Raw genomic sequence first — 25249 nt, 5'->3', positions numbered from 1 at the left:
AATAATATGCCTATCATACGCTTTAACAGCACGAGTGACAGCGGCCGCAGTCCCGTCCGTGAGCAAAAATTGCTTTTGGGCAAACTTCGCCGAAGTTAATGTCTAATCATCATTACGGTACAGACCCATTGATAACTTTTTTTCTACATTCAGCGCTATATTTAGAGAGCCTTTTGCGATTAACAGACGGACTTCAGCACGACATGTTTAAAAAAAGCTCGGGTTTACGGCACTTTATCTCCGTGACCGTCGCTATGGAAACAAAGACGCTAAAATGCAATCAGTGAATGTGTTTGACCTTGAGAAGATTTGTGTGAGGGAACAGGCTATATGAAAGTGCTGAGTGAGTTGAATGTCCAGGTAAATCCTGCCGGAATCACTTTCTGATCTCAATCAGACAACAGTAGTCTGTCAGAAACCTTGAATCTAGTCAGATGTGACAACTTTCAAATGTGCACCACTGACCTGACACAACATGCAAAATATATTGAGGTTCACATATAGCCTACACAATACAGCTTCACTTGTGTAATAAATATCTTAAATAAGAGATCAAAAGAGCTAGACCATTGCCCCCTGGTGTCTGTACCAAAGACTACAGGCATTATCTAGTACTAGAAGATACTCTTCGCTGACATATTTCTGGGTAAAATTAATTTAAAAAAAAATAAATAAAAATAATAATAATAATAATAAAAAACTAAAATACATGCGCATTAGGTTCTTGGGAGATATTTTCAATAATCTCTTGCCTGCAGAACACGCCCTATGTCTTTGTCTCTACTGCCACCTTGTGTTCACATCTTGAACACAGGATGGTGCTTTAATTTTAGCAATAAAAAAGTAGTTTTGCCCATGTAGTATTTCTTTCTATTTCAAGGCCTATCCAGTATAAAATGGTTGTATGGAACATGCAAATAGTTTTAAGCTGGTCATTAGCTGTCACAATGTTTCAAAAGCTAGCTGGTTTGTTTCTTGCGCAAGATGGTGCAAGCTTCTGGCCAGCTAAAACACCTCAACAACTATTGTTTTATAGGAGAGAACATAGTTTCCTAATCTAGCTTTCTTAAACCTGACATTGTGTACTGTGAACCTGACAACCTACTGTGATTGTTGTTGGCTCTGTGACGAATTATGTCCCTCTATTGCAAGCCTCTTTGGATATAAGAGTCTGCTAAATACATAAGGTTAAGAACTATCGTATAAAGATGGATATTCCTGTAGGACTGTGATTGTATTTGGGGGGTGGGGGGATTAGACAGCTAATCCATAAATATTAAAACAAATGATATGAAAACATTTATCTAGCCTATCAAAAAATTGACAGGTGTGTCCAATGACAATAATGTGCGGAATGGGTTCAATAATGTGAGGGACGTGCTCTCGGGCGGAAATGGGGTGGGGGTCTATGACGAGCATATTCGATGGGAGTCGCGAAAGGGAGGGGACGCAAGTAGCGCAGAACCCGGATGCTGATGCTGCTCGTGTCGGATGGGGAAAAGGAATACAGGGAGAGTGAGAGCTAGAAAACAGAGAAAGGCCCCACTGACAGAGGGTCTGCTATCCCTGCGGTCTCAAGGCAACCGAGGCGAACGGATTAAAGCCAGGCGGTTTCAAGCGACTGTAACTCAAACTCGAGAGAATGAGTCCACGCGCGGTAGCCGAGGCGACGGGAGGAGAGCGCGAGAAGATGCTGTGATATGCACATAGCCAGCGCGAGCGGGAGGGAGGGGGAGAGGAGGCTCCTACGCTAGTTAAAGATGCTTGTTTTTTGACCAGGAATGTGTTCCGTACGCATAAAGCAAGGGATTTCTGGGCAAACACTAGATCTTACAATAGCGCAATGTACACTTGACACGCGCACTGTGGATTAATAGGCGGATTCATGTGACGGAAGACACTGAGGCTTTCTTTCGCGAAAGGGTGGCTGTTTTCTCCCGTGCAATTCTCCCATATTTCCGGATGTGAGGCCTGGAAGAGACCGTAGTTTATATCAGGCTCATCCTTCACATCCACACATTGATTCAAATAAGACGAAACACTTTCAAGGGTCGTTGACAAAAGAAGGAGACACTAAATCTTAGACAGAATAATACGTGTAAGGTGTCACAAACCGGATGTGCGGCTCTTTCGCAGGATAGATGTGGCCAAGTTTTTAATAAATAGGTCACTTCCAGTTTGACTTTAACGGGATGCCTCATAAACATATTTCTTGAAGATAAGAAAATACCGGCGAATATAAACAGATGACCGAACCAGGCTATCTAATAATCCCGTTATCTTTATCTGTCTTCAATATTCATAATCATTGTACTGTTGCTCACAGCTATTATCTGATGTAGTCATTTAGTGTTAGCCCATATACTGACAGATTTAATCGTGTCCCCTTATCATTCTTCCAACAGACACCACAGGCCGCGTAAATCGCAATAACAGCTGTAATTTGGCATATAGGCTCGGCTGGTCGCGCACCCCTTGTTTATTTTTGATATTTTCGAACGGAAAATGTTAGCGATCGATTTCCAGCAACTTTAAGGAGACGGCAGATGTTTGGGAGTAGGCCACGGCACTGACATCACGCCTCAGCATCCCTGTGTCATCGCTCACCGTCTGTGATGTCTGTACGGCGGAGCTATTACGTGAGCAGGACAGGCACCAGTGGATACATTGTGAAAATACACTGATTTACCCCCTTATATTGTGACACAACATCGCTGTCGAACGAAATGTCCAGTAAGGAGTTGTCGGGGAGTCAGGCAGCTCAGTATGTCGGGCCCTACCGACTGGAAAAGACGCTGGGGAAGGGCCAGACAGGTAAGAGCATTTCCTCTTTGGGATATTAGCACTCAGTTAATGCATTGGAATAAATTCTGCTCTACTTCGCGCGTCTCATTCAAGAATTAATCTATTGAAAGGTTGATCGGTAGTAAGCAAAGCGGCTAATGTGTGTGCAGGGGTATTTCAGCTGATGAAATGAAATGAGGCGCACATACAACTGACAGTATAAGGGCAGTGTTTGAGGGAGGAAGATTGTTTTATCTTATTCATGTGGTAGTGATTCATTTGTATTGTTTCAATGCCTGAATGTGACTGAAAGCTTGTTTTCTCATTAATTTGTTAAAACTCAACAGTATCTGTTCTTGTCACTAGTGCTTACTTTTGTTATCCAATAGTGACTATATTCAATTTCCCTACTATTTATTCTAGATAGTTCTATTATGCTAGTACTTATCCCACACTTATCTGTTCACTGTTACTAGTTCTTATTATATTTGTACTATCCTATTAGAGACAGATATATTCCTTTGTTACTTGTAACAAATTGCACATTTTTGCAGTTAAATTCTATGGGAATCTGTGGTTCAAATATTCACTTCTGTCTAATATCCAGTTTTACTAGTAACTGTTAAATAGATTCTAGTAATTACTAGTTACTATTCTAGTAGTTAGTATGTTTGTTCTAGTACTTTTATCTAGTGCAAATTTAATTGATACTAGTATGCATTTATGAGAAATTAGTAACTATCCAAATTGTTGTACAACATTTCCCTCCCCTGTTCTAGGTAATGAATAGTCATCTACTTTAGTTAAATTAAACAAGTAACACATACCAGTGTTTAATAAATAGGTAGTGCCTAATCATTAAGTACTAAGAAAACTTGAATTTTAAAACTTAAAATGAATTTGTAACAAATTGCAATTTTTTTTGTTACCAGTAACAATGAACTAGGAAATGTAACTATTAAAGAAATTCAAATAAGTATTTATAGTATACTAGCATTAAAAGTTAATAGTAAAAAATTCCAGTCACTACTACACTGTAAAAATAATTTTCATGATTTGTTATGACAAAAATATGTCTTTTGTCAAATCAACTTCAATAATTAATGTGGTTCAGATAACATAATATTTTGAGTTTCTGTTGATTAAACCAATCGCCTTCATTGTATCAACTCAAAATTTTAATTTCAATGAACTCAAAATTTTAAGGCAACCAGGTAACTTACTTTTTAAGTTAAACCAAAAATTATTACAGTGTAGTCATGTAAACCTGGATACTAGTTAGTTTTGAGCAATAACAATGGCTAGTTGCCACAGATCTGTTCTGAATTCAAAGGCTATAGTGTCAGTACATTGTAAACTGAATGTGAATGTGCACAAGAGTGATATACTGTAAATCTATATGCATTAAGAAGTAGACTATTTTTTGGCAAGTAAAAGAGGGTGTCCATTAATGATATATTGCATATATAAACAGTATATACTAGTGTTTTTTGGATATCAATAGTGTTTTTGGTAGTACTGCATTTTTGAAATTACTGCATTGTAAATTACACAAAATTGTGCAGTGAGCAGTCTGAATGTTGCTATTATACACTGCCTACTTTTCAGTTTCTGAAATCTCATCTGTATTTTAATGTTGTCCGCTTTTAGGATGCATCTAATGAAGAATGACCATCTGTGTTCCTCTTGCAGGTCTGGTGAAGTTAGGAGTTCACTGTATCACAGGACAGAAGGTGGCCATAAAAATAGTTAACAGAGAAAAGCTATCAGAGTCTGTTCTTATGAAAGTAAGTCTTGCATGCAAAGAATTTACAACTACAATTTTTAAAATTTCCCAGACTTTTCCCAGTCCATTTTCTTGTTTACAGTAGGTCTTCAATAATAACACAGCAGCTGCATAACTCCAACTGCTTTATTAACCACAGTTTATACTGCATCTGCCCTTATGTTCTGTACTAAAGAAATGCAAGACTCTCCTTGTTCAGTCGTTTTTGTCCATGTCTACTGTGTACTGTCAGACTGTATTGCTAAAATATTGACTATTAGTTCACATCTAATAGTGATCATCTTTGCTTGGTGTTTTGGTACATTAAAGTTGCTCCTTTTCTCTCTTCAACTCTCATTCAATGTCCCTCGCTCTCCCCGTTTCTGCAGGTGGAGAGAGAGATAGCTATTCTTAAACTAATAGAGCACCCTCATGTCCTAAAACTGTATGATGTGTACGAGAATAACAAATATCTGTAAGTACTGCTCTGTTTCTCCACACATCTGAAGCATGCCTGGTCTTGTCTTGTCTTGTCTTCTCTAGACTTATGTCCTGCGTTCTCTGGAGGTGTGCTCGTGTTGACCAGTTCATGTGCATCTATCTCTGTTCATGTGTTTCATAAATGTCTTTCTCTCAGGTATCTAGTGCTGGAACATGTATCTGGTGGGGAGCTATTTGACTACCTGGTAAAGAAAGGCAGATTGACCCCTAAAGAAGCTCGAAAGTTCTTCAGACAAATCATATCTGCTCTAGACTTCTGTCACAGTCACTCTATATGGTAAATGTCACTTTTTACTTTTTATTTGATGTGCTGCATACACAAGTTCCTTTATAGGCATATTTTTTCATAACATTTTTGCATAATCAGCATTCTGTAGCAAGTGTTGCGACTTTAAGACAATGTGGTTGTGTGTTGAGATGAGAACTTGCAGCCAAGTGAAGAAGACTAAGTTGACTAGCATTATTTCCATATATGTACAGATATTCTGCCGTTCAAATATTGGGCTCAGTATGTTGTTTTTTTTCCAAATTTATACTTTTAATCACCAAAGATGCATTAAATTGATCAAAAGTGACAGTAATGACATTTATAATGTTACAAAAGATTTTTATTTCAAATAATCCTGAAGAAATATATTATGAGTTCCACAAAAATATTAAGCATCTCAACTGTTTTCAAATAAGAAACATAAGAAACATGTCTTGAGCAGCAAATCAGCATATTAGAATGATTTCTGAAGGATCATGTGACACTGAAGACTGGAGTAATGATACTAAATTTTCAGGTTTGCATCACAGCAATAAATTACATTTTAAAATATATTAAAATAGAAAACAGACATTTAAAATGGAATAATATTCTACAATATTACTGTTTTGACCAAATAAATGCAGACAAGCATAAGAGACTTTTTTCAAAAACAAAACTTTTGAACGGTTGTATTGATAGTTTCCAAGGTTTATTTTTTTGTATGTTGAGTATCCTCTTATATTAAATAAACAAACAAACAAATAAATAATATGAAAACGTAGTACAAAATTGTGTAATTTATTCTTGTAACATACTGCAAAGTATACAATACAATAAATAGCTCATTCTTTTTCTGTAAAGGAACTCTGGTTTCAGATACTTTAGGAAGAACATTACAGTATACAAAAATATATTACAATGCTGTCATTACGTCCTTTATTTATCAGCCACAGAGATCTTAAACCTGAAAACCTCCTGCTGGATGAGAAGAATAATATCAGGATTGCTGACTTTGGCATGGCCTCCCTACAGGTTGGGGACAGCCTGCTGGAGACCAGCTGTGGGTCAGTAGTTTGTATTTATGTGCTTTTAATTCTGTGCTATTGAAGGTGAAGTATTAATTCTCCGCATTATGTATCTTCAGATCACCCCATTATGCATGTCCTGAGGTCATCAGGGTAAGGATGATGCTCTTAGAGCATAAGCACCATATACTTTATTGTATAAGTCTCATATATTCAAATCTAACAAAACAGCCAGTGCGTATTTGTACATAATGTTTTTGTATTTACAGGGAGAGAAATACGATGGACGCCGGGCAGATGTATGGAGCTGTGGGGTTATTCTCTTTGCTTTGTTGGTGGTAAGAAGCTTGCTGCATGTTATATTTGTCATTTTTTGATAATTCTCCCACTTTTAAAAACTTTCTTTACCTGCCCTTAGCAACTTATTAAAATGTTAGTGTTTAAGGAAATAAATGTTTTATAAGTAAAATAAGTGTCTTAAAATTGCTAGCTCTCAGTTGCACTCAGAAATGTGTGTGAATTGTAACATCTCACCTCACAGGGAGCGTTGCCCTTTGACCATGATAACCTGCGTCAGCTGTTGGAGAAGGTGAAGAGTGGAGTATTTCACATGCCTCACTTCATTCCTCCAGACTGCCAGGCTCTCCTCCGTGGCATGATTGAGGTCAACCCTGAGAAACGCCTCACGGTATAGAACATGCACACAATGCACCTCTTTTTATATATAAGTATGTATTCAATAGGGTTGCACCAAAATGAAAATTCTGGATGCACTTGGCTGAAAACCGGAAACGAAACCGAAAATAAATTTTTCAATAATTATTTATTTCTTATATTAAATTAGTTTTTTTTGTATAATTGTATTAATATTAAACTTTTTAATTAATTTCCATAATTTTATTGAATCTGAATTTAAAAAGTACAAGCCAATAAATAAAATAAAACTAAAATTGGACAGAAAATATATTAATATTAAATATCAATATATTATTCTTCATTCAGTTCTATGCAACAGAATCAGATTTAACAGATTTATTTTTTGACCAATTATCCAAATAAGGTATAGTCCTGCAAATCTATTATTATCAGAGCATGTGAGCAGAGCGTAGCTTGGAGTGGATCAGTGAATGAGAGGGTAGCGTCATTTTTTCTCTTTCAGCCAAAAACCATTTTCAGCGGCTGAAAAATATATATCAATGTTGAAAACAGTTGCTTAATATTGTTGTGGAGACTGTGATACATATTTGTTAGGACGAATTGAAAGTTCAAAAGAACAGCATTTATTTTAAATAAAAATCATTTGTAACATTATGAATGTCTTTATACTGTCACTTTTGATCAGTTTAATGCATTCTTGTCAATAAAAGTATTCATTTCTTAGTGTACTGCCAAGGCATATTTATGATAATTCTTGTTTTTTTTCTTTTCTCAGTTGGAAGAAATACAAAAGCACCCCTGGTATCAGTAAGTATCGTGTGAGCTTTCTTGAATGGTTCACAAAAGAAAATTCTGACATAATTTCTCACCATTTGCAGTTTTTTCCCCATCGAATACAAAAGCAGAATTGAAAAATCTTTGAGCAGCTTTTGTTCACACATCAACAGTTTATAGTATGTTTGTCAAGCTCCACAATGTTTTGTGTAACAGTCTGAATTTACATTGCTTTTAATTAAACGTCATTGCCATATTTAGGAGCAGAAATAACTTAAATTTGGATCTCTTCACACAAAGCTGTCATATGTCTTCTGAAGATCTGGAATATATAGCGTACAAGTCATAAGAACCACTTTTCTGGTCTTTTCTCTGTCTGCAAAAATTCTTCTACGTTCCACAGGACTAGTCCATTAAAATCAGATTTTCTTTTTTTGTGTTGTTGCATCTAATGTGTACTCCACATTGGTTTGTTTGTGTGTTTTTCTGTCTCAGAGGGGGCAGGAATGAGCCATGTCCAGAGCAGCCACCCCCGAGGCGCGTGTGTGTGAAGAGGATTCTGTCTCTTACAGATCTGGACCCTGATGTTCTGGAGAGCATGCATTCCTTGGGCTGCTTCAGAGACCGTGTCAAGCTTACCAGAGACCTGCAGTGTGAAGAGTGAGTCTGAACATCTGTGTCTGTGCTCAAGACATTTCAGATTGTCATTCAGAAAAGAATCCGCTTGTTAAGTTGTGACGTTTCCGGGTCCAACTTGTTTCACTTGAGAATACTATCTCATTATAGTATTCTTATGAACACTATTTATTCATATTAGACATTTAAGCTATGCATTAAAAACTTATTAAAGGGTCATGAAACCCCCCCCCTGTTTTAGCCTGGTCGTTCACACCTCTGAGCTGGAAAACTCTGTGAAAATGGGCGTGTAAAGCTCTGGAAAAGTGGGAGTGTAAAGGGGGGGAAGAGGGGAGAGAACAACCAATGAAACACAGATCTACAACACACTCATTATACAGAATAATGAATGTTAATATATGAGCACGGAGAAAAATGACAACAAACTCACAAGCACAAGGGAGAGATGTGCAAGAATATTTAAAAGGGCTAATAATATTTTCATTATGTTTATGAGCACTACAGTCTCATGATAAACGACGCATAGTTTAACACAGAAAGAATAAAGACATAGTTACTTTTTTTGTCCATTTTTCTTTGAATTTTCGATCTAAATCAGTCTTTTGTCTATTAGAATAATCGTGTCATCACGTTCACACCACTGTATCAGTGTCCAGTTTGTACATATATTTAATTTGAAGACGACATGATGAAATATGTGTGCATACACTGTGCTGGTTCATGTTTGGTGCAGGAGAGTGTGTGAAATACGTCTATAAAAACTTTAAACACACATACTTTATTTTGTATATGATCTATAATCCACGTGGCTAGTGTTGTTAAACTCATCGCAGAGCTCCGCGCTAAAACTGATCATATGCGCGCTCCGCGTGTATATCATAACAATCGTTTCAAACTCCAGTTCTGACCGCATCGCAGACAAAATACAAACAACACTCGTGTGCTATCTGTGCTGAGGGAAACATACACACGGCTCGCGTGTCTGAACGCAGAGGTGAATGAACAGCACTTTTGTGACATTTGAATTCTCTGCTGTAATGCGATCTCATGCGAACATATTTTCCATTTGTGCCGGTAGATCACAGCAAAACAATCCACATGCACCAAAAACGCATTTTTGTGTTTTAGCACTAAGAAAAAGAGGACCGCAATTATAATCTTATGCATACTACAGCGCGGTGATTGAATTGAATGTGCTTTTTGTCATGAATAAATGCAGAGAACCGCTCGAAACTGTTGACGTCAGCATATTTGACCTGGCCTTAAAGGAACACTCCACTTTTTTTAAAAATAGGCTCATTTTCCAACTCCCCTAAAGTTAAACAGTTGAGTTTTACCGTTTTCGAATCCATTCAGCCGATCTCCGGGTCTGGCGGTACCACTTTTAGCATAGCTTAGCATAGTTCATTGAATCTGATTAGAACGTTAGCATCTCGTTAAAAAATGACCAAAGACTTTCAATATTTTTCCTATTTAAAACTTGACTCTTCTGTAGTTACATCGTGTACTAAGACCGACGGAAAATGAAAAGTTGTGATTTTCTAGGCCGATATGACTAGGAACTATACTCTCATTCCGGCATAATAATCAAGGAACTTTGCTGCCGTACCATGGGTGCAGCAGGCGCAATGATATTACGCAGCGCCTGCGTAAAGTGATGTTGCTCTGACTTCGCTTTTCAAACCGGAAGACAGAAATTACTCTGAAAAATGTAAAAACAACTAATTTCAACTTATGAATAAAATGAATGAGTACCTTTAGTGTTTTCAATGATGTGCAGCCTATACATATCTGTTCACAGCTCAAAAAATGTGTTCTGGGGTTTCATGACCCTTTAAAAACAGTCTCTGTGCTCACAGCATCCCGGACACAAATATTTTAGAGATTTATAAAAGATGAATCACTGTCTGGCCATCTGTGATTTTGGTATGGAGATTTTTTGGTAGTATTACATTGTGAGTGTATATTAGCACCGTTTGTTGTTTTCTTTTGGCATCTGATAGAGCGTTTGGACCTGGAAGTGTGGTGCGTGACGTCAGCCTTAACATGTTTTCAAACAAGATCAAACAGATCTTAAAGTCACCAATCTTATTTCTTATGTATTATTGCATTGTTTATTAAAAACGATTTATCCGTTCACATCATTATTCTTTTTACATTCATGTGTCATCATAATCTTTAATCAAATTAACTTCTCCTCCCTCTTGCAACGACATCTCTTCTCTGATGAGGTTTTGAGGCGTGATGGTGGGACAACCTGTCACTCACATGAGATCCAATCAATTCCCAATGGACAAAATCAAGTCCCGTCCTACATTTTTTTTCCCCTTGTTCAATAAGTTTAATTAAGTTCAATAATTAACTCCTGCGATGACTTCAGACGATGCAAACTTTGAAACAACATGCACCAGTGCTAAATTTTCTATATATCGTAATCATTATGTTCACAACTTTAAATAATTACTTCAATGAGCTCATTGTTTCTGCCTAAAATTAATACGTTGTTAGCTAACTGTGTGATTTTTATATGTACATTTCTAAAATTTAGAGTGATCTTTTATCAGAGGTGACTTATTTCCTGGTGGTGACGTTAAAATTTAATCATTTGTGTATCTGACTCTGAGTAATTCATTTGTTATGTCAGTTGTGATGTTAAATAAAGCATTAAAAACAGAAGAAGAGTATTGCAACATGTCAGCGGGAAACTTAAGGCTCATATATTCTCCTCTCATGCAGTTAAAGATGCAGCATTTTGACTGAACCACTTCTTCTGCTGCTGCCCGAGATGAGAACGCACTTTTATAATTTTTTGGGTCAAGAAAGAGTTTGCAATATTAAGAGTTTGCAATTTCCTCCTGCCTACTGCAAAATGCTCGCTCTGTCTGGATATGCTTAAATGCACAGACATGTTCCTGTCACATATCACACATGCGCACTTCAATAAGCTGACAGGAAGCAGGTTAATGCGTTTACATGCTACATGTTTACATGCGTTTACATTACACGAAATCAGCGTAAGGGGCAAAAATCTAGCTGTGATGATCAGTTTATGCTTAAGCCGTTTATGACCTTACTCCGATAAATTAAAACAGGTTAACATGTTTACATGATCGTGTGCATTGTTGGCTTATTAAGCATAATCGTGTTACGGACGTGCATGTAAATGCACTCACTCATTCCAATCCTGGATGACTTGCTTTGTTCTGTGAAAAAATTATTTTAAAGAATGCTTTTGTCGATACAATGAACATCATTTGGGTCCTCTGACTGGCATCTCTCCCTTCCCAGAGAAAACCAGGAGAAGTTGATCTACTACCTTCTGTTGGACAGAAAGGAGCGCTACCCTAGTTATGAAGATGAACATCTTCCCCCTAGAAATGATATTGGTGAGTGAATTTTTGGAGTTCAGGTCTGTGTGTGTTGCTGTAACATTCAAATCTAGTCATTGAACACCATGAGAATAGTTGGTAACCTAGAAAGCATGCTGGTGATTTAGGCCTGAAAGTAAGCCAGTTTCATTTAAGGGCTCTAAGGCAAACGTCAGTGATTTGTAAATGTAACATATTGAGGGCTTGTTCCCCAAAATAAACAGATCAAGTCCAGACCAGGACTAAAAAGAGACTTCAAGGTGGAGAATCATCATCATTAAGAGCTTGACAGGGCAGTCGGAGCACGTGGTTGTTTTAGGGCAGTGTAGAGAGTGGGAGAACAGGTGCTGCAGGTTGGATCAGAGCGGGACTTCCTGAGAAAAAGTTGTCAATCTGGCATCGATGCTGACATGATTTTTCATGTTTACAATTTACTGACATAACTTTTGTTTATTAAGAGGCGTATTGTTTGAAAGGAATGTCTCTCCCTGATAGGGCTGCACAGTTAATCACAATAAAATTTGAAATAAATTTGAAATAATCTAAATAAATCCTCCATAAAGTGCACTGAGAACAGTGGCAGATCCACTTTTTTTACATTCATGTAAATGCAAACATGACGCAGTTTTCCACCAAAAAAAAAAAAAAAAACTATACAAATATTACTATTGTACTCTAAAATAAAAAGCTAATAATAATAATTATTTATTATTTACATTAATTGGGACAAAAAAAATGTAAATGCAAAGCACTAAAAGATGTATTTCCCTTTAAGTTTCTGGTACAATGTGAAAAGCAAAGAGGATAGGTTTTTTTTTGATAACTGAAAGAGTCTGAGTTGGTTCTTTTGATGAAATTGTGAACCCTTAAAGTGTACAGTAACTATTTCAGATTTATTTTTCAGAGCAGAGTCCAAGCAGAAATGTAAAAAGTAATTCACTTGTTATTTTGTAGTTTTTGCACACCCTACTTCATTGTGATTTTAAATCTTTATGATTTTTTTGCCTAAATATCTAAACTGCAGCAAATTGTAAGATGTTAAATGTTTATTATATTGCAGTTGTCAAGTTGGTTGCATCAAGGAGAGTTGAGAGGCACAATCTAATTCAGCAGTTCCTTTATTTTAACAATATAAACAAAACAAGATACACTCAACCAACTTAACACTGAAATGAAAACGGACAGGGATAAACAGAAAATAAGGGCTATATATACACACAGAGTGAGCTAATTAACTGGAACAGAAACAGGTACGTAACTAATCAAAAATCATGGAAACAAACAAGTAAAGGGAACACAGGAAAGCAGGAACCAAACCATAACAGAGTGAATCAAACATACTCCTTGATAGCAGTGCAAATCTGACAGAATCTTGTCTAAGAAAATAATCTGACTTTTTTTTTTCCAAATCGTGCAGCCCTACTGCCTGACTAATAACACCTTACTGTCTGTCATCTCACTGTCATGTCATGACTCGTCTCTCATATAAGCCATGTTGTATGCAGATAGTATTTACCCTGTTGCTTAGAAGCTCCTTCTCTCATCTACACATTGAAAAGGACTTCTTTTTCAGCTTCTATGCTAATTTCCCTCCTAACACTGTAATACAGAGAATCTCTGCTGCATTGCAGTTGTATATTTTATATATAGTTATATATAAAAAAACAAACCTTAAATTTCCATCTTGGATATAGTAAGGTTTGTAATGTGACTTCTTCATGAAGTGTACACAGTAGATGTTTGTGTTACAGTGGGTGTATGTGTGTTGTTGTGGTTGTGTAATCAGATCCTCCCCGTAAGCGGGTGGACTCGCCCATGCTGACCCGTCATGGGCGCTGTCGGCCGGAGAGAAAGAGTCTGGAAGTACTGAGTGTGACAGACCAGGGCTCTCCAACACCTCCCCGCAGAGCACTGGATACCTCTGCACATAGCCAGAGGTACATGCAAACTGTTTGTGATGATTTTATAATAACCTTCATCTGAAAGTCAAGCTTGATGTACCACATGTGTCAACTTTAAGTGGCTTCCAAAAAAATGTGCAGGTAAAACCTTACGGTGCGAATTCACAAATGAGTTGCACCACTTTTGTGTATATTTTAGTGCAAATTTGTGCCTTATTCAGTAATCAAACACAATCCAGTATAAATGTGCTGAAATAGCAAAATTAAGTTTAAAATTAAATAACATTCCTCTACTGTCATTTAAAAAAAAAAAAACTATCATGGCAACAGTAAAGGGCAGTTTTTCTTACGATCTCATATTTTCTGTCATGTTGTTTTTTTGACCACATAAAAGCTAGATACTGGTTGTGAATAAATTAATCTCTGATTGGTCAGTGAGACATGGCTTCTGTGAAAAGAATGTTTTATGTTGTTTGTGGTGTCCCCTTCCTGTCTCTCATGTGCCCTTGTAATAATGTCAAAATAATGAGTTCTCAGCACATGAATGACCAAGCAAAGTCATGGGAAGTGGGAAACTTAGAATTGTAGATGATACCTGTGTTGTGTGACATTGGAAGAAGTGTCCATTTAAAACATGGTGAAAACAAAACTTTGATTATATAGATAATATTATATAAACTATCTATATATAAATAGAGATCAGTGAGTGGAAAGCAAGTCTGTAGAGAATGGTGTAAAGTTAATAATTCCTTTCACAGTTGCTAAGACTTTTACTGACACTAGAAATGCGCATATCTAAGTAAACAAACATATCCATGAACATAAAGGGGTGTTTGACTGATATGTCCTGGTGTTCTGATAGGTCCCGGTCAGTTAGCGGAGCTTCAACTGGTCTCTCATCCAGTCCCCTCAGCAGTCCTCGAGTAAGTTACTCTACACTTGTTGGCCATACTGATAAAATACCACTATGCAGTGCTCAGTTTACAATGGTGAAAAGTGTTGTGCTTGTTGTTGTTATTGTGATATGAATAGCAAAGCTGAATTGGATTCAGTTGCTCTTTTTATGTTCATCTACCTCATACTGTCCTCATACTGGAGTCATTATTCACACCAAAGACACACACACACACACACACACACACACACACTCACACAAATATATTTAGCATGTTTTAACTTGCAAGTTTTGCATCCTAACTATTGTTTACTAATTTATACTAGATTTCACATACTAAAGAGCTATGCATCATTTTCCTAACTCTTCTCAGTTGAATTCTAATGTTAATAATCATATACCATAGCTTTCATTAACGCTCATGACCATTGCTGTGTCCATCTCTCCATTCCTTTTTCCCTCTCCATCCTTCTATCCTTTCTCTTCCTACCTGTCAGAGCCCAGTTTTCACTTTCAGCCAAACTGAAGTCACCTCTGCTTCCACCGCCCAGTCTAAAGACCCCAAAGCAGGAAGTTCCACCACACCCCGGGCATCCCAACGTGTGCCTGACCAAAAAACCCAGACCCTGCCCTCAAAAGCAGCCTCTGACCGTCCCCACCTGCAGTCTATGAAGTCCCTCCCCCTGCAGACTCCTCCGTCTCCTTCGCCTTCCCCCTCTCCGCTCCTGTCCCCCATCCCTCGCTTCTTCTTCCCTGCTCCTTCTGTCCTGAAGTCTGTCACTAAGACCATCTATCCTAACTCTGCCCATGTGTCGCAGGTCACCCCACAGGGCTCCCCACTCCCCACCCCTCTGGGGACCCCTGTGCACCATCCCCAGCACCCCCCACCCACCCCGCCCTCCTCCTCCTCCTCTTCTTCCTCCTCACGAGCTGAAGGAGGTGGTGGTGGTGTGGGTGGTGGTTCCCTGTCCCTAACCCCGCCCTCCAGTCCTGGGGGAAGTGGTGGAATGGCTGCCAGTAGTTCAGCCCACTGGAGGACACGACTCAACTCCTTCAAAAACAACCTGCTAGGATCGCCACGGTTCCACCGCCGAAGGCTACAGGGTGAGCTTTAACCGACATCTTATTATTGTTAATCAATCAAACATCACTGAAAGTCAAACATCACTGTAACATTTTTGACTTTCTTGTTTGTTTCAATAGTTCCTACATCAGAAGACATGTCCAGTTTAACTCCAGAGTCCAGCCCAGAGTGAGTGTTTAGAGGAATAAACAATTTAAAAAAAAAAAATTATTGGCTGATATTTCAGTTTTTTTTTCATTTAGTTGTATAGCCATTGTTGGATATTGTTCATGCTCATTTCCCATATTTTTACTTTAAGATTACCTTTGCCATAATGGAACAGTACATCTTTAATACAAAAAAGAGTTTAAAGGGTTAGTTCACCCCAAAATGAAAATTCTGTCATTAATTACTCACCCTGATGTCGTTTCACACCCGTAAGACCTTTGTTCATCTTTGGAGCACACATTAAGATATTTATGATGAAATCCGATGGCTCAGTGAGGCCTGCATTGACAGCAAGATAATGAACACTTTCAATGCCCAGAAAGCTACTAAAGACATATTTAAAACAGTTCATGTGACTACAGTGGTTCAACCTTAATGTTATGAAGCGATGAGAATACTTTTTGTGTGCCAAATAAACAAAATAACGACTTTATTCAACAATATCTAGTGAAGGGCAATTTCAAAACACTGCTTCGTGAAGCTTCAAAGCTTTACGAATCTTTTGTTTTGAATCAGTGGTTCGGAGCGCATATCAAAGTGTGTATCGGAGTGTGTATCATGTGAACTATTGAAATTTCTAAACACTTATGATGTACGAAGCCTCGTTTACTGAAATCATGTGACTTTCACGCTCCGAACCACTGATTCGAAACAAAAGATTCGCAAAGCCATCAGATTTCATCAAAAATATCTTAATTTGTGTTCAGAAGATGAACAAAGGTCTTACAGGTGTGAAACGACATGAGGGTGAGTAATTAATGACAGAATTTTTATTTTTGGGTGAACTAACCCTTTAAATGTAATATTTAGCAAATCTCAGTGTTGCTATTGTTAACTAAAACTATTAAAAATGGTTTTCGTTCTTTAAAATAAAGAAGAAGTAAAATAAAAAATATACATTCGCTGAAAAACTTAAAAAATGTTGCCTTGGCAACTAACTGAAATAAAATATTTTTGTTGAAGCACTAAGGCCCGGTTTCACAGACAGGGCTTAGATTAAGCCAGGATTAGGCCTTTGTTCACTTAGAGCATTTAAGTAGCTTTTATAAACGTTCAATAGAAAAAAAACATTACTGATGTGCATCTTGAGACAAAACACTGGCTCAGACATATTTTAAGATATGTCAGTACAAGTTGCTTTCAGTTAAAACAGCTCAAACATACACAATTCAGAATATTAATACATACTATAATACATAAATAACACTAAAATAACACTGCATACATTGCAATGTTGTGAATTTTAAATTCACTTGTGAAATTTAAAATGACTGATTTTAGTTTTTTGTTTAATTTTACATGTATTTAGACAAAATAGATTTTTAAATCAGTCATTATAATCGGTTGAATTTTGACATTTGTTTTGACAATGAATTTTGATATTGGTGCATCTTTAAATCCACATGTGCTATGTACCATAAGTTCAGTGTTTATACAGCAACAACCTGCTCCTGTGATTCAATGTGTTTGTTTTGATGCTTTTCCAGCATATTTGGCTACTTTTCCCTGAACGTGTATAATTCTAGGAATGAAGACAGATAATACTTACGATGGTAGTATTATTTGTGCACTTGCAGAATTAGCTTCTGTCTTTTTAAAGATAACACTCTTATATAACCAAATAGCTAAATCCATTATTGATGCTATAAAGTGTATTCTGTGTACAGTGAGAGCCATGAAACAGTAGCAATAATGTGTACTGTATGTGTTATGTGTATTTATCTGCATATATTTTTATCTTTTGCTATAGGCTGGCAAAGAAGTCTTGGTTTGGAAATTTCATCAGTCTGGAGAGGGAAGAGCAAATTTTTGTGGTGATCAGAGACAAACCACTAAGCTCTATTAAGGCCGACATTGTCCATGCCTTTCTATCAGTTAGTATCTTTTTAGTATGTTAGGTATTTCTTTTCCTCTTCATCTTCCTCTTCAGTTCAAAAATCTTTGTTCATTCTTTTTTGAAGATTCAAACTTTGATGTACATCTCTGTTCTCCTTTAGATTCCCTCCCTGAGTCACAGTGTGATCTCTCAGACAAGTTTCCGGGCAGAATACAAGTCCTCTGGAGGTCCGTCTGTCTTCCAGAAGCCTGTCAAATTTCAGGTTGACATCGCTTTCTCTGAAGGAGAGAGAGAACGAGAGAGGGAGAAAGACAGAGACAGGGAGGGAAGGAGGGAGACTGGCATTTACAGCGTCACCTTCACCCTGTTATCAGGTATTTAAAAAGATGAGAAAGCCTGTGTCTTGTGTCTGCACATGCTGTCATTTCTACAAATATGATAATATTGTTTTGCAGGTCCTAGTCGCAGGTTTAAAAGAGTGGTAGAGACCATTCAAGCTCAGCTTCTCAGTACACACGACCAGCCCTCCGTGCAGGCGCTTGCAGGTGAATGTTCCACACCTACACTTCCATCCAAAAACATGCACTCGTTCACAAAACATTTAATGTATACAATCATTTATTTTGATTAATTTTTACTTCAGTTTTTTTCTCCATTTAATTTTATTCAATTTTTGCATTTTAATGTGCAGTAGTTTTAACTCTATCAGTGCTAGTTTCAGTTTATTTATTTATTATTTTATTTTTAGTTGTAGTATTTTAGGGCAGCCAGTTATAGTGTTAGAGCGTAGCAGATTGTATAAACAACTTAACTTTATTAAAACAAAACAAAAAAGTGACATCCAACACTAAAATAAAATGAAACAGTGTGCTCTAAACACAACCAACACAAGACAATGAACTGAGAGGAGTGAAGGGATTATATACACAAGATAATGGAATTCAATATAAAACAGTTGTGAACTAATCAATGAAACAATGACTGTCCCTGCATCCCAGCGTCCATACTATCCATCCTTAATAGTATGTGACATTAGTAATATTCAATACTATTTAGGGTGGATAGTATGCACATTGGGATGCAGGGTGTGACAACAAAATGAAAACAGGAAGTTGGGGGCAAGGGTGGGAAGTGACTCTGCTGAATCCCAATCTATTAGCCACTCTTCATCATCCAGCTCCACTAATACTCCCACAGGCACAGATGTAAAAACTGTCTCTCACACCGGGTCAGATGGGTCAGGCTTTGTTTCCGGGACAGCTAACTGTGGCCTGTTGCATGAAGCTAGTTGAACAAACTCTGAGTTTCAGAGTAGGTTTGCAGTTGACAAATCCAGATAAATCCAACCTGGTTTAAATCAGGTTCAACTGTTGCACAGCGCTCGGTATAAACTTTCTCTGTCAACTCAGGTTTAATCCAGAGTTTGCAAAGCGCGTGCACCTGAAAGTCTGACACGTGCGGCAAACAGCCAATCACACGGAACAAGGAGAACGTCAGTTTGGATTCACTTCTCGCGAGAGCGCCGCGCAATTCATGTCGCTTCCGAAGATTAAGAGATCGTTATGAAAAATATGAAATAAAACGCATTTACAAAGGAATAAACACTGCTGTTGCAGTGAAAGTTTGAGAAGGCAGCTGAAAGAAAATATCTGACTATATCAATGCATGTGAATCAAACAAATAGACCAAAAAATTAATATAGTTTCACAAAGAGCTCAAAAGAATACATGTAAGCTTAATCTGTTTAAAAGCTTTATATATTATGCATGTATTATATTTATTTTAATTTAAAAGCAAAGTTTAATATTGTCAATTAATATAATCAGCCTAATTATATGAATATGTCATGAATTATTCATAATTTTAATTTATTTAATATAAATATAATGAATAATTAACAGCAAATGTTGAGAAATTTTGTCTCTAAAATGTTTTCACTATAAACTGATTTAATTTGGATCGAGAGATACAGGAGGAGTGGCTTTATTGCATCAGATACATGTCACTTTACTTACAGCTGATTGGTCGAGTTTGGGTTTGCGATCTCTAACCCAGAATAAAACCTGCTCCGGAGCAGGTTAGCCGTGTAACGTCAGTTACCATAGCAACAAACCCCGCTAAAAACCAATCCACCTTCATAAACCCGAAAAACCAGAGTTTGCTCAAACTAATCTTGAACTTACCTTGGTAGAAACTGAAACCGGCTTTGTGCAACAGGCCACTGGTGTCATTTAAAAATGTTTTCATGTATAATGCAGGCGAAATGTGAAGGTTTCACGTTTTATAATATACCATGTATCAAAAACTAAAATTAATTTGTGGCCATTTTTAGTTTGGATTTTAGGTCTTTCCTTTTAATTGAATTTCTATCAGTGAAATGTTAAACCTTTTTATAATATACACTACCCGTCAAAAGTTTGGAAACATTATTCTTTTTAATGTTTTTGAACGAAGTCTCTTATGCTCATTAAGGCTGCATTTATTTCATAATAAATACAGAAAAAACAATAATATTGTGAAATATTATTACAATTTAAAATTATGGTTTTCTATTTTAATATACTTTAAAATATAATTTATTTCTGTGATGCAAAGCTGAATTTTCAGCATCATTACTCCAGTCTTCAGTGTCACATGATCCTTCTGAAATCATTCTAATATTATGATTTTATACTCAGTTATTATCAATGTTGAAAACAGTTGTGTTGCTTAATATTTTTTTGAAACCTGTGATACTTTTTTCAGGATTCATTGATGAATAAAAGGTTAAAAAGAACAGCATTTATTCAAAATATAAATCTTTTCTAACAATATAAATCTTTTCTAACAATATAAATCTTTACCTTTATCTTTATCACTTTTTATCAATTCAACACATCCGTGCTTAATAAAAGTATTAATTTCTTTCAAAAAAAAGAAAAAAAAATTACTGACCCCAAACTTTTGAACGGTAGTGTATATTGTTACAAAAGATTTCTATTTTAAATAAATGCTGATTTTTTAAAAACTTTTTATTCATCAAAGAATTCTGAAAAAGTATCACTGTTACGGTGAGTTGCAGGGAAGCAGACGATGAAGGAGATAATAGTAATTCCAACACGAAGGTTTAATAACATAGACTAGAATACAGCCAACAGGAAGCAGCAAACACACCTTACCAAGACAAGAACCAACAATGAACTGAAAGACACAGGGAGTATAAATACACAGAGAACATAATGACAGACACCTGAACGTAATCAGTAACCAAGGAGACTAACTAGAATGCAATTAAGACACAGAACTAAAGCACAGGAAACAAACACACAGGAATAAAACTAACACCAAACATAACATAACCCTAACAATCACAGGTTATAAAATAATATTAAGCAGCACAACTGTTTCCAACATTGATAATAAATCAGGATTTATTGATTTCTGAAGGATCATGTGACACTGAAGACTGGAGTAATAATGCTGACAATTCAGCTTTGCATCACAGAAATAAATTATATTTTAAAGTATATTAAAAAAGAAAACCATAATTTTAAATTGTAATAATATTTCACAATATTATTGTTTTTTTCTGTATTTATTATGAAATAAATGCAGCCTTAATGAGCATAAGAGACTTCGTTCAAAAACATTAAAAATAGTAATGTTTCCAAACTTTTGACTGGTAGTGTACCATGTATCAACATCTAAAACTAAAATTAAAATTAATTAAATTAATCAACTTTTATTTGTATTTGAATTAAAATATTTTCAACCACAAAGCACACTCCCACCCTGATGTTTTCTTTTCTTTTCCCAGATGAGAAAAATGGGCTTTCGTCTCGCCCACCCAGCACACCGACCCGTCAGAACTCTCATCGCTCGGAGAGCGGAGGTGATCGCAGTGAGCGAGCAGAACGCAGCGATCGAGGAGAAGGGAGCAGTATTGGCGGTAGTGCCAGTGTTCTACAAAGGAAGGGGTCTGGCAAGGATAAAACTCGCCTCCTTTCCTCAAATGGGACCCAGTCTCAGCCCTAAGTGAACTAATCAGACAAGCTGTTGAGCAGGTGGGGACAAACCCCTCCTTTGATTCCCCCCAGACATGACTCCCTCAAAGTCCATCTGCACAGTACACAACAGGTATACTCAGCCCTGATTTTCACATCACTTGCGGAAACCCTGGGATCCAACTGCGACAGAACAGTCAGGAGTCTATCCACATGGAAGTGTTCTTACATGCAAATATTCATCTGAAGAAAAAAAAAAAATTCAATATCACAAATGATTTGAAAAGTGAAAACGAGATGTATCGCTGAATATAAACCCTAGCTACAAATTATTTCGTACACTACAAACAAGGAGTTTGACATCCATGGTCATATCAAGTGATCTTATGGCAATGAACTATACAAACCGAGGAACAAACACCAAGTGGGACAGGAAAGAATGTCTCCCAAACTTATCATCATCATTATCATAATCATAATCATTATCATAAGCAATGATCCATCAGAAAATCACAGCTGCTTGAGGTAGAGAAAAGCAAACAGAATAGGAAAAAAGTGGGAAGTTCTTCATTCTTATCACCAAATGGAGCACAAAAAAGGATTTCTAAAACACTGTGTAAAAGAAAAGAGTAGGATTTTTTTCTTTAATTTTTTTTAGAATGGGAATCTAAATTTTGCAACCCAAAATGCTACTATGGTCCTATATGAGCTGAGGTCGGATTATGCCTTTAGTGAGATGTTAAGTGTTGGAAATATAGGCTATGTTAAACACTTATCGTTGTAGATCCTGAACTCTGTGTTATGTTGTAGATCCAAAATCATTCAGCGTCAGATACGCAGTGGAGAGCTGCCCACTGGAAGATACTGTTGGAAACTGTAAAGATTAGGCTGTTGTACGTCATTGCAGTTCTCAGAGTATCTCAGATCCACCCCACTCACTAATCAGGGCACAGAGGGATGAGCAGGCATCTAGATTTCCTATGACATGTTCACACAGAGACCGAACAAGAGGAACGAAATAGCCACAGTCACTCCTCTTCTGTCATATAAAGAGACAACGAGAAGGAAAATGTTTTAGCCTCCACTATCTTCTCATTTGATTCCTAGTAGAACTTCCATAAGTGGAAGTCCAAAAAGGTCATTTTTTGTGTCCTCTTTTATATTTATATTATTTTTTTGAGCTGAGATGTGAGATGTTACCATCAACAAAATGAAAAAAGTGAATGTCAAAAAACAAAAATATAAATATTTACATTTTAATTGATTTATTTAAAGACACATTTATTTATTTTTATTTATTTATTTATTAAATTATTTATTTATTAGTGTTCAGGCTGCTCAAGTCAAAATGACGGGAGGAAAAATGAGCAACTTCCTATTTGTATTTGTATGCTGCAAATGTCATTCTAAAAACCATTTCAACAGCCTAATTTTCTTCATCTCATTTTCATTTCATTTTGAATTAAAAAAAAGGCAAACTCACAAAGGAGTAAACTGGAGAACAACTTTGAACAATCCACCAAGCAATGACTCCATGCCTCGGACGTCTCCCACAGGGAAAAGATTTCAAAACCCTTAAGGATGTACAACATAAAGACTGAAGTGAACCTTACGGAAACAGAGGAACAAAATAGAGGGAATGAGAAGGAGGCCCTCTCTGTTCGCTCTCCATCTTTGAGAATGTTACCCAGACAAGAGCCCAAAGTTTCGGACTCGTGCGTACCGGGCCAGCCCTTCGTACGAAATGCGAGCAGTATTCTGTCTTTTTTCACACATGCACACACACACACTTAGACACACAAGAAGACTCTCCTTCTCAATACTGACAATATGAAACAAAATGAATGATAACTGGACTTTGATACTGGAATGCACTGTCCTAAAAAGAGAATTGTATTCAAACAAATAGTTGTCCCTTTCCTCGCCCACCCATGGGGATCAGTGAAGTGCTCTTTTAAGTGCAGACTCAGGATCAGTGGGGCTTTTTAGCTCATTATGTTCACGAATGAGGGGAACCTGATCCTGAATATCCACTTAAAAGCTCTTTTTCCAATGAGGCTCTCTGCCCTGAAGCCCAGAATCTGACCATAATGCTCCACTCTCTCTCTCCCACCTTCTGGTCCACTCTTTTCCTGACGCAAGGAGCACTAAATGCAAAGCAAGGTTTTGCTCTGGTCCCACCTCTGCCACCATCCCGCAGCCATCACGTCCACTCTTGCCCAAAAATAGCATAGCGGAATACATATACACTGAGCTTCGAACTGTGTAGTCATCAAGCAGCTCCTGCATCACCATGAATTGATTTTGAATAGCACATTGAATATATTTCACTACTGTTGAATGTTTAGGAGCATTGTTCTTTAGATATAATAAGGGGTATGTTCTTATTTTAGTACACTCCAAATGCCTTAAGTCCACATATACAAAACGGTCAGCATGCGCGCTCTCAAACATGCCCGGTCACTTGCAGAGGCAGAGGAAATGCCAGAGCAAAACCCTGAAGATGTTCTATGTTCAATTCTGTTAGTTCTCAGGCAGGGTAAGTCTGGGAGTGTGCAAATACAGACTGTGTGGACACCAGCTCTGAGTGAATGTGAAATACACTCCACATACTTTCTCTGTGTTCATAACACTTTCCTGCTCTGTGTGTCCATCCCTTCCTCTTCCCCTTCACATTATGCACTGAATGATATTCTGTTTTTGTTACTCGCCTCACACATACAGCACACGTATCACATTTCATATGTATTGTTAGTCTTCACTTATTTACCATACATTATATACCTCGTCCTGCTCCTGCCCCCCAATCATAGAATTATACTTTAGACCACCCCTTCCATCTTCTCTCATTATATACATATGCCCTGCCTGCCCCCAATGTATGCTCACCCCCCCCATCTCTGTTCATTGTAAACAGAAAATATTACTCGTATCTTCATTCTTTATCCATTCTATATTCACCTGATGATTATTGATTATCTTTGTCGTCATAACTGATTACTCCTCTTAAGATTGTAAAGCTGTACTCTTTCTTCCCCATTGCGCACAGTAGGAACATTTTTTCATAAGAAATGCAAGTCATTAAATTGGAGGGAAAAAATAATGATGAGAAAATAAATGTCTGTGTTATAATTTAAAAAATGAAAGTGCACTATTATTGCCTGTGATAAAGAACAATAAACAATACAAAAACTATTCCGGCCATTACGTTTTCTATATTAACTTAATCTATTTATTTATTTATTTTTATTAAGTTTTCTGTTTACCTATTCCAATTTTTCATCCTTCTTTTCTGTTGTGCAACTTGCCTTTTATTGCAAAGTAACAACACTGCATTGAAATACAAAGAACATAAAACGAAAAGAAAACAATACTCACACTTCAATCAATAAGGAAGATAATATCATAGTTCTTAAAGGGATAGTTCACCCAAAAATGAAAATTCTGTCAACATTTTTTCATGTTGTTCCAAACCTGCTGAACCCAAAAGAAGATATTTTGAAGAATGTTGGTAATCAAACATGGTAGCCATTGACTTCCATAGTAGGAAAAAATACTAATGAAGTCAATGGCTGGTTACCA

At 36.9% G+C, this 25249-nt stretch overlaps 1 protein-coding gene across 3 annotated transcripts; it reads left to right on the top strand.

Moving 5' to 3' along the window:
- Window positions 1-1448: 1448 nt before the first annotated feature.
- On the top strand, window positions 1449-24862 carry brsk1b (BR serine/threonine kinase 1b). 3 transcript variants are annotated; one of them, XM_051888130.1, is made up of 19 exons: window positions 1449-2814; window positions 4477-4571; window positions 4939-5024; window positions 5187-5327; window positions 6248-6364; window positions 6445-6478; window positions 6595-6663; window positions 6867-7013; window positions 7758-7789; window positions 8252-8416; window positions 11681-11778; window positions 13547-13697; window positions 14524-14584; window positions 15054-15660; window positions 15760-15808; window positions 17598-17721; window positions 17845-18058; window positions 18140-18229; window positions 21481-24862. In XM_051888130.1, the coding sequence occupies exons 1-19, from the start codon at window positions 2727-2729 to the stop codon at window positions 21696-21698; spliced, it is 2586 nt and encodes an 861-aa protein (XP_051744090.1). In that variant the 5' UTR covers window positions 1449-2726; the 3' UTR covers window positions 21699-24862. The 3 variants fall into 3 exon arrangements, with proteins under 3 accessions (XP_051744090.1, XP_051744091.1, XP_051744092.1); XM_051888131.1 differs by having other exon boundaries at window positions 1451-2814; window positions 15375-15660; XM_051888132.1 differs by lacking the exon at window positions 4939-5024 and having other exon boundaries at window positions 2774-2814.
- The last annotated feature ends 387 nt before the right edge of the window (window positions 24863-25249 follow it).

This window comes from Ctenopharyngodon idella, chromosome 3, assembly GCF_019924925.1.
Source record: "Ctenopharyngodon idella isolate HZGC_01 chromosome 3, HZGC01, whole genome shotgun sequence".
NCBI classification, from domain to species: domain Eukaryota; kingdom Metazoa; phylum Chordata; class Actinopteri; order Cypriniformes; family Xenocyprididae; genus Ctenopharyngodon; species Ctenopharyngodon idella.
Note: the sequence above shows the minus strand (reverse complement) of the source record. Positions and strands in the feature narration are given on the sequence as shown.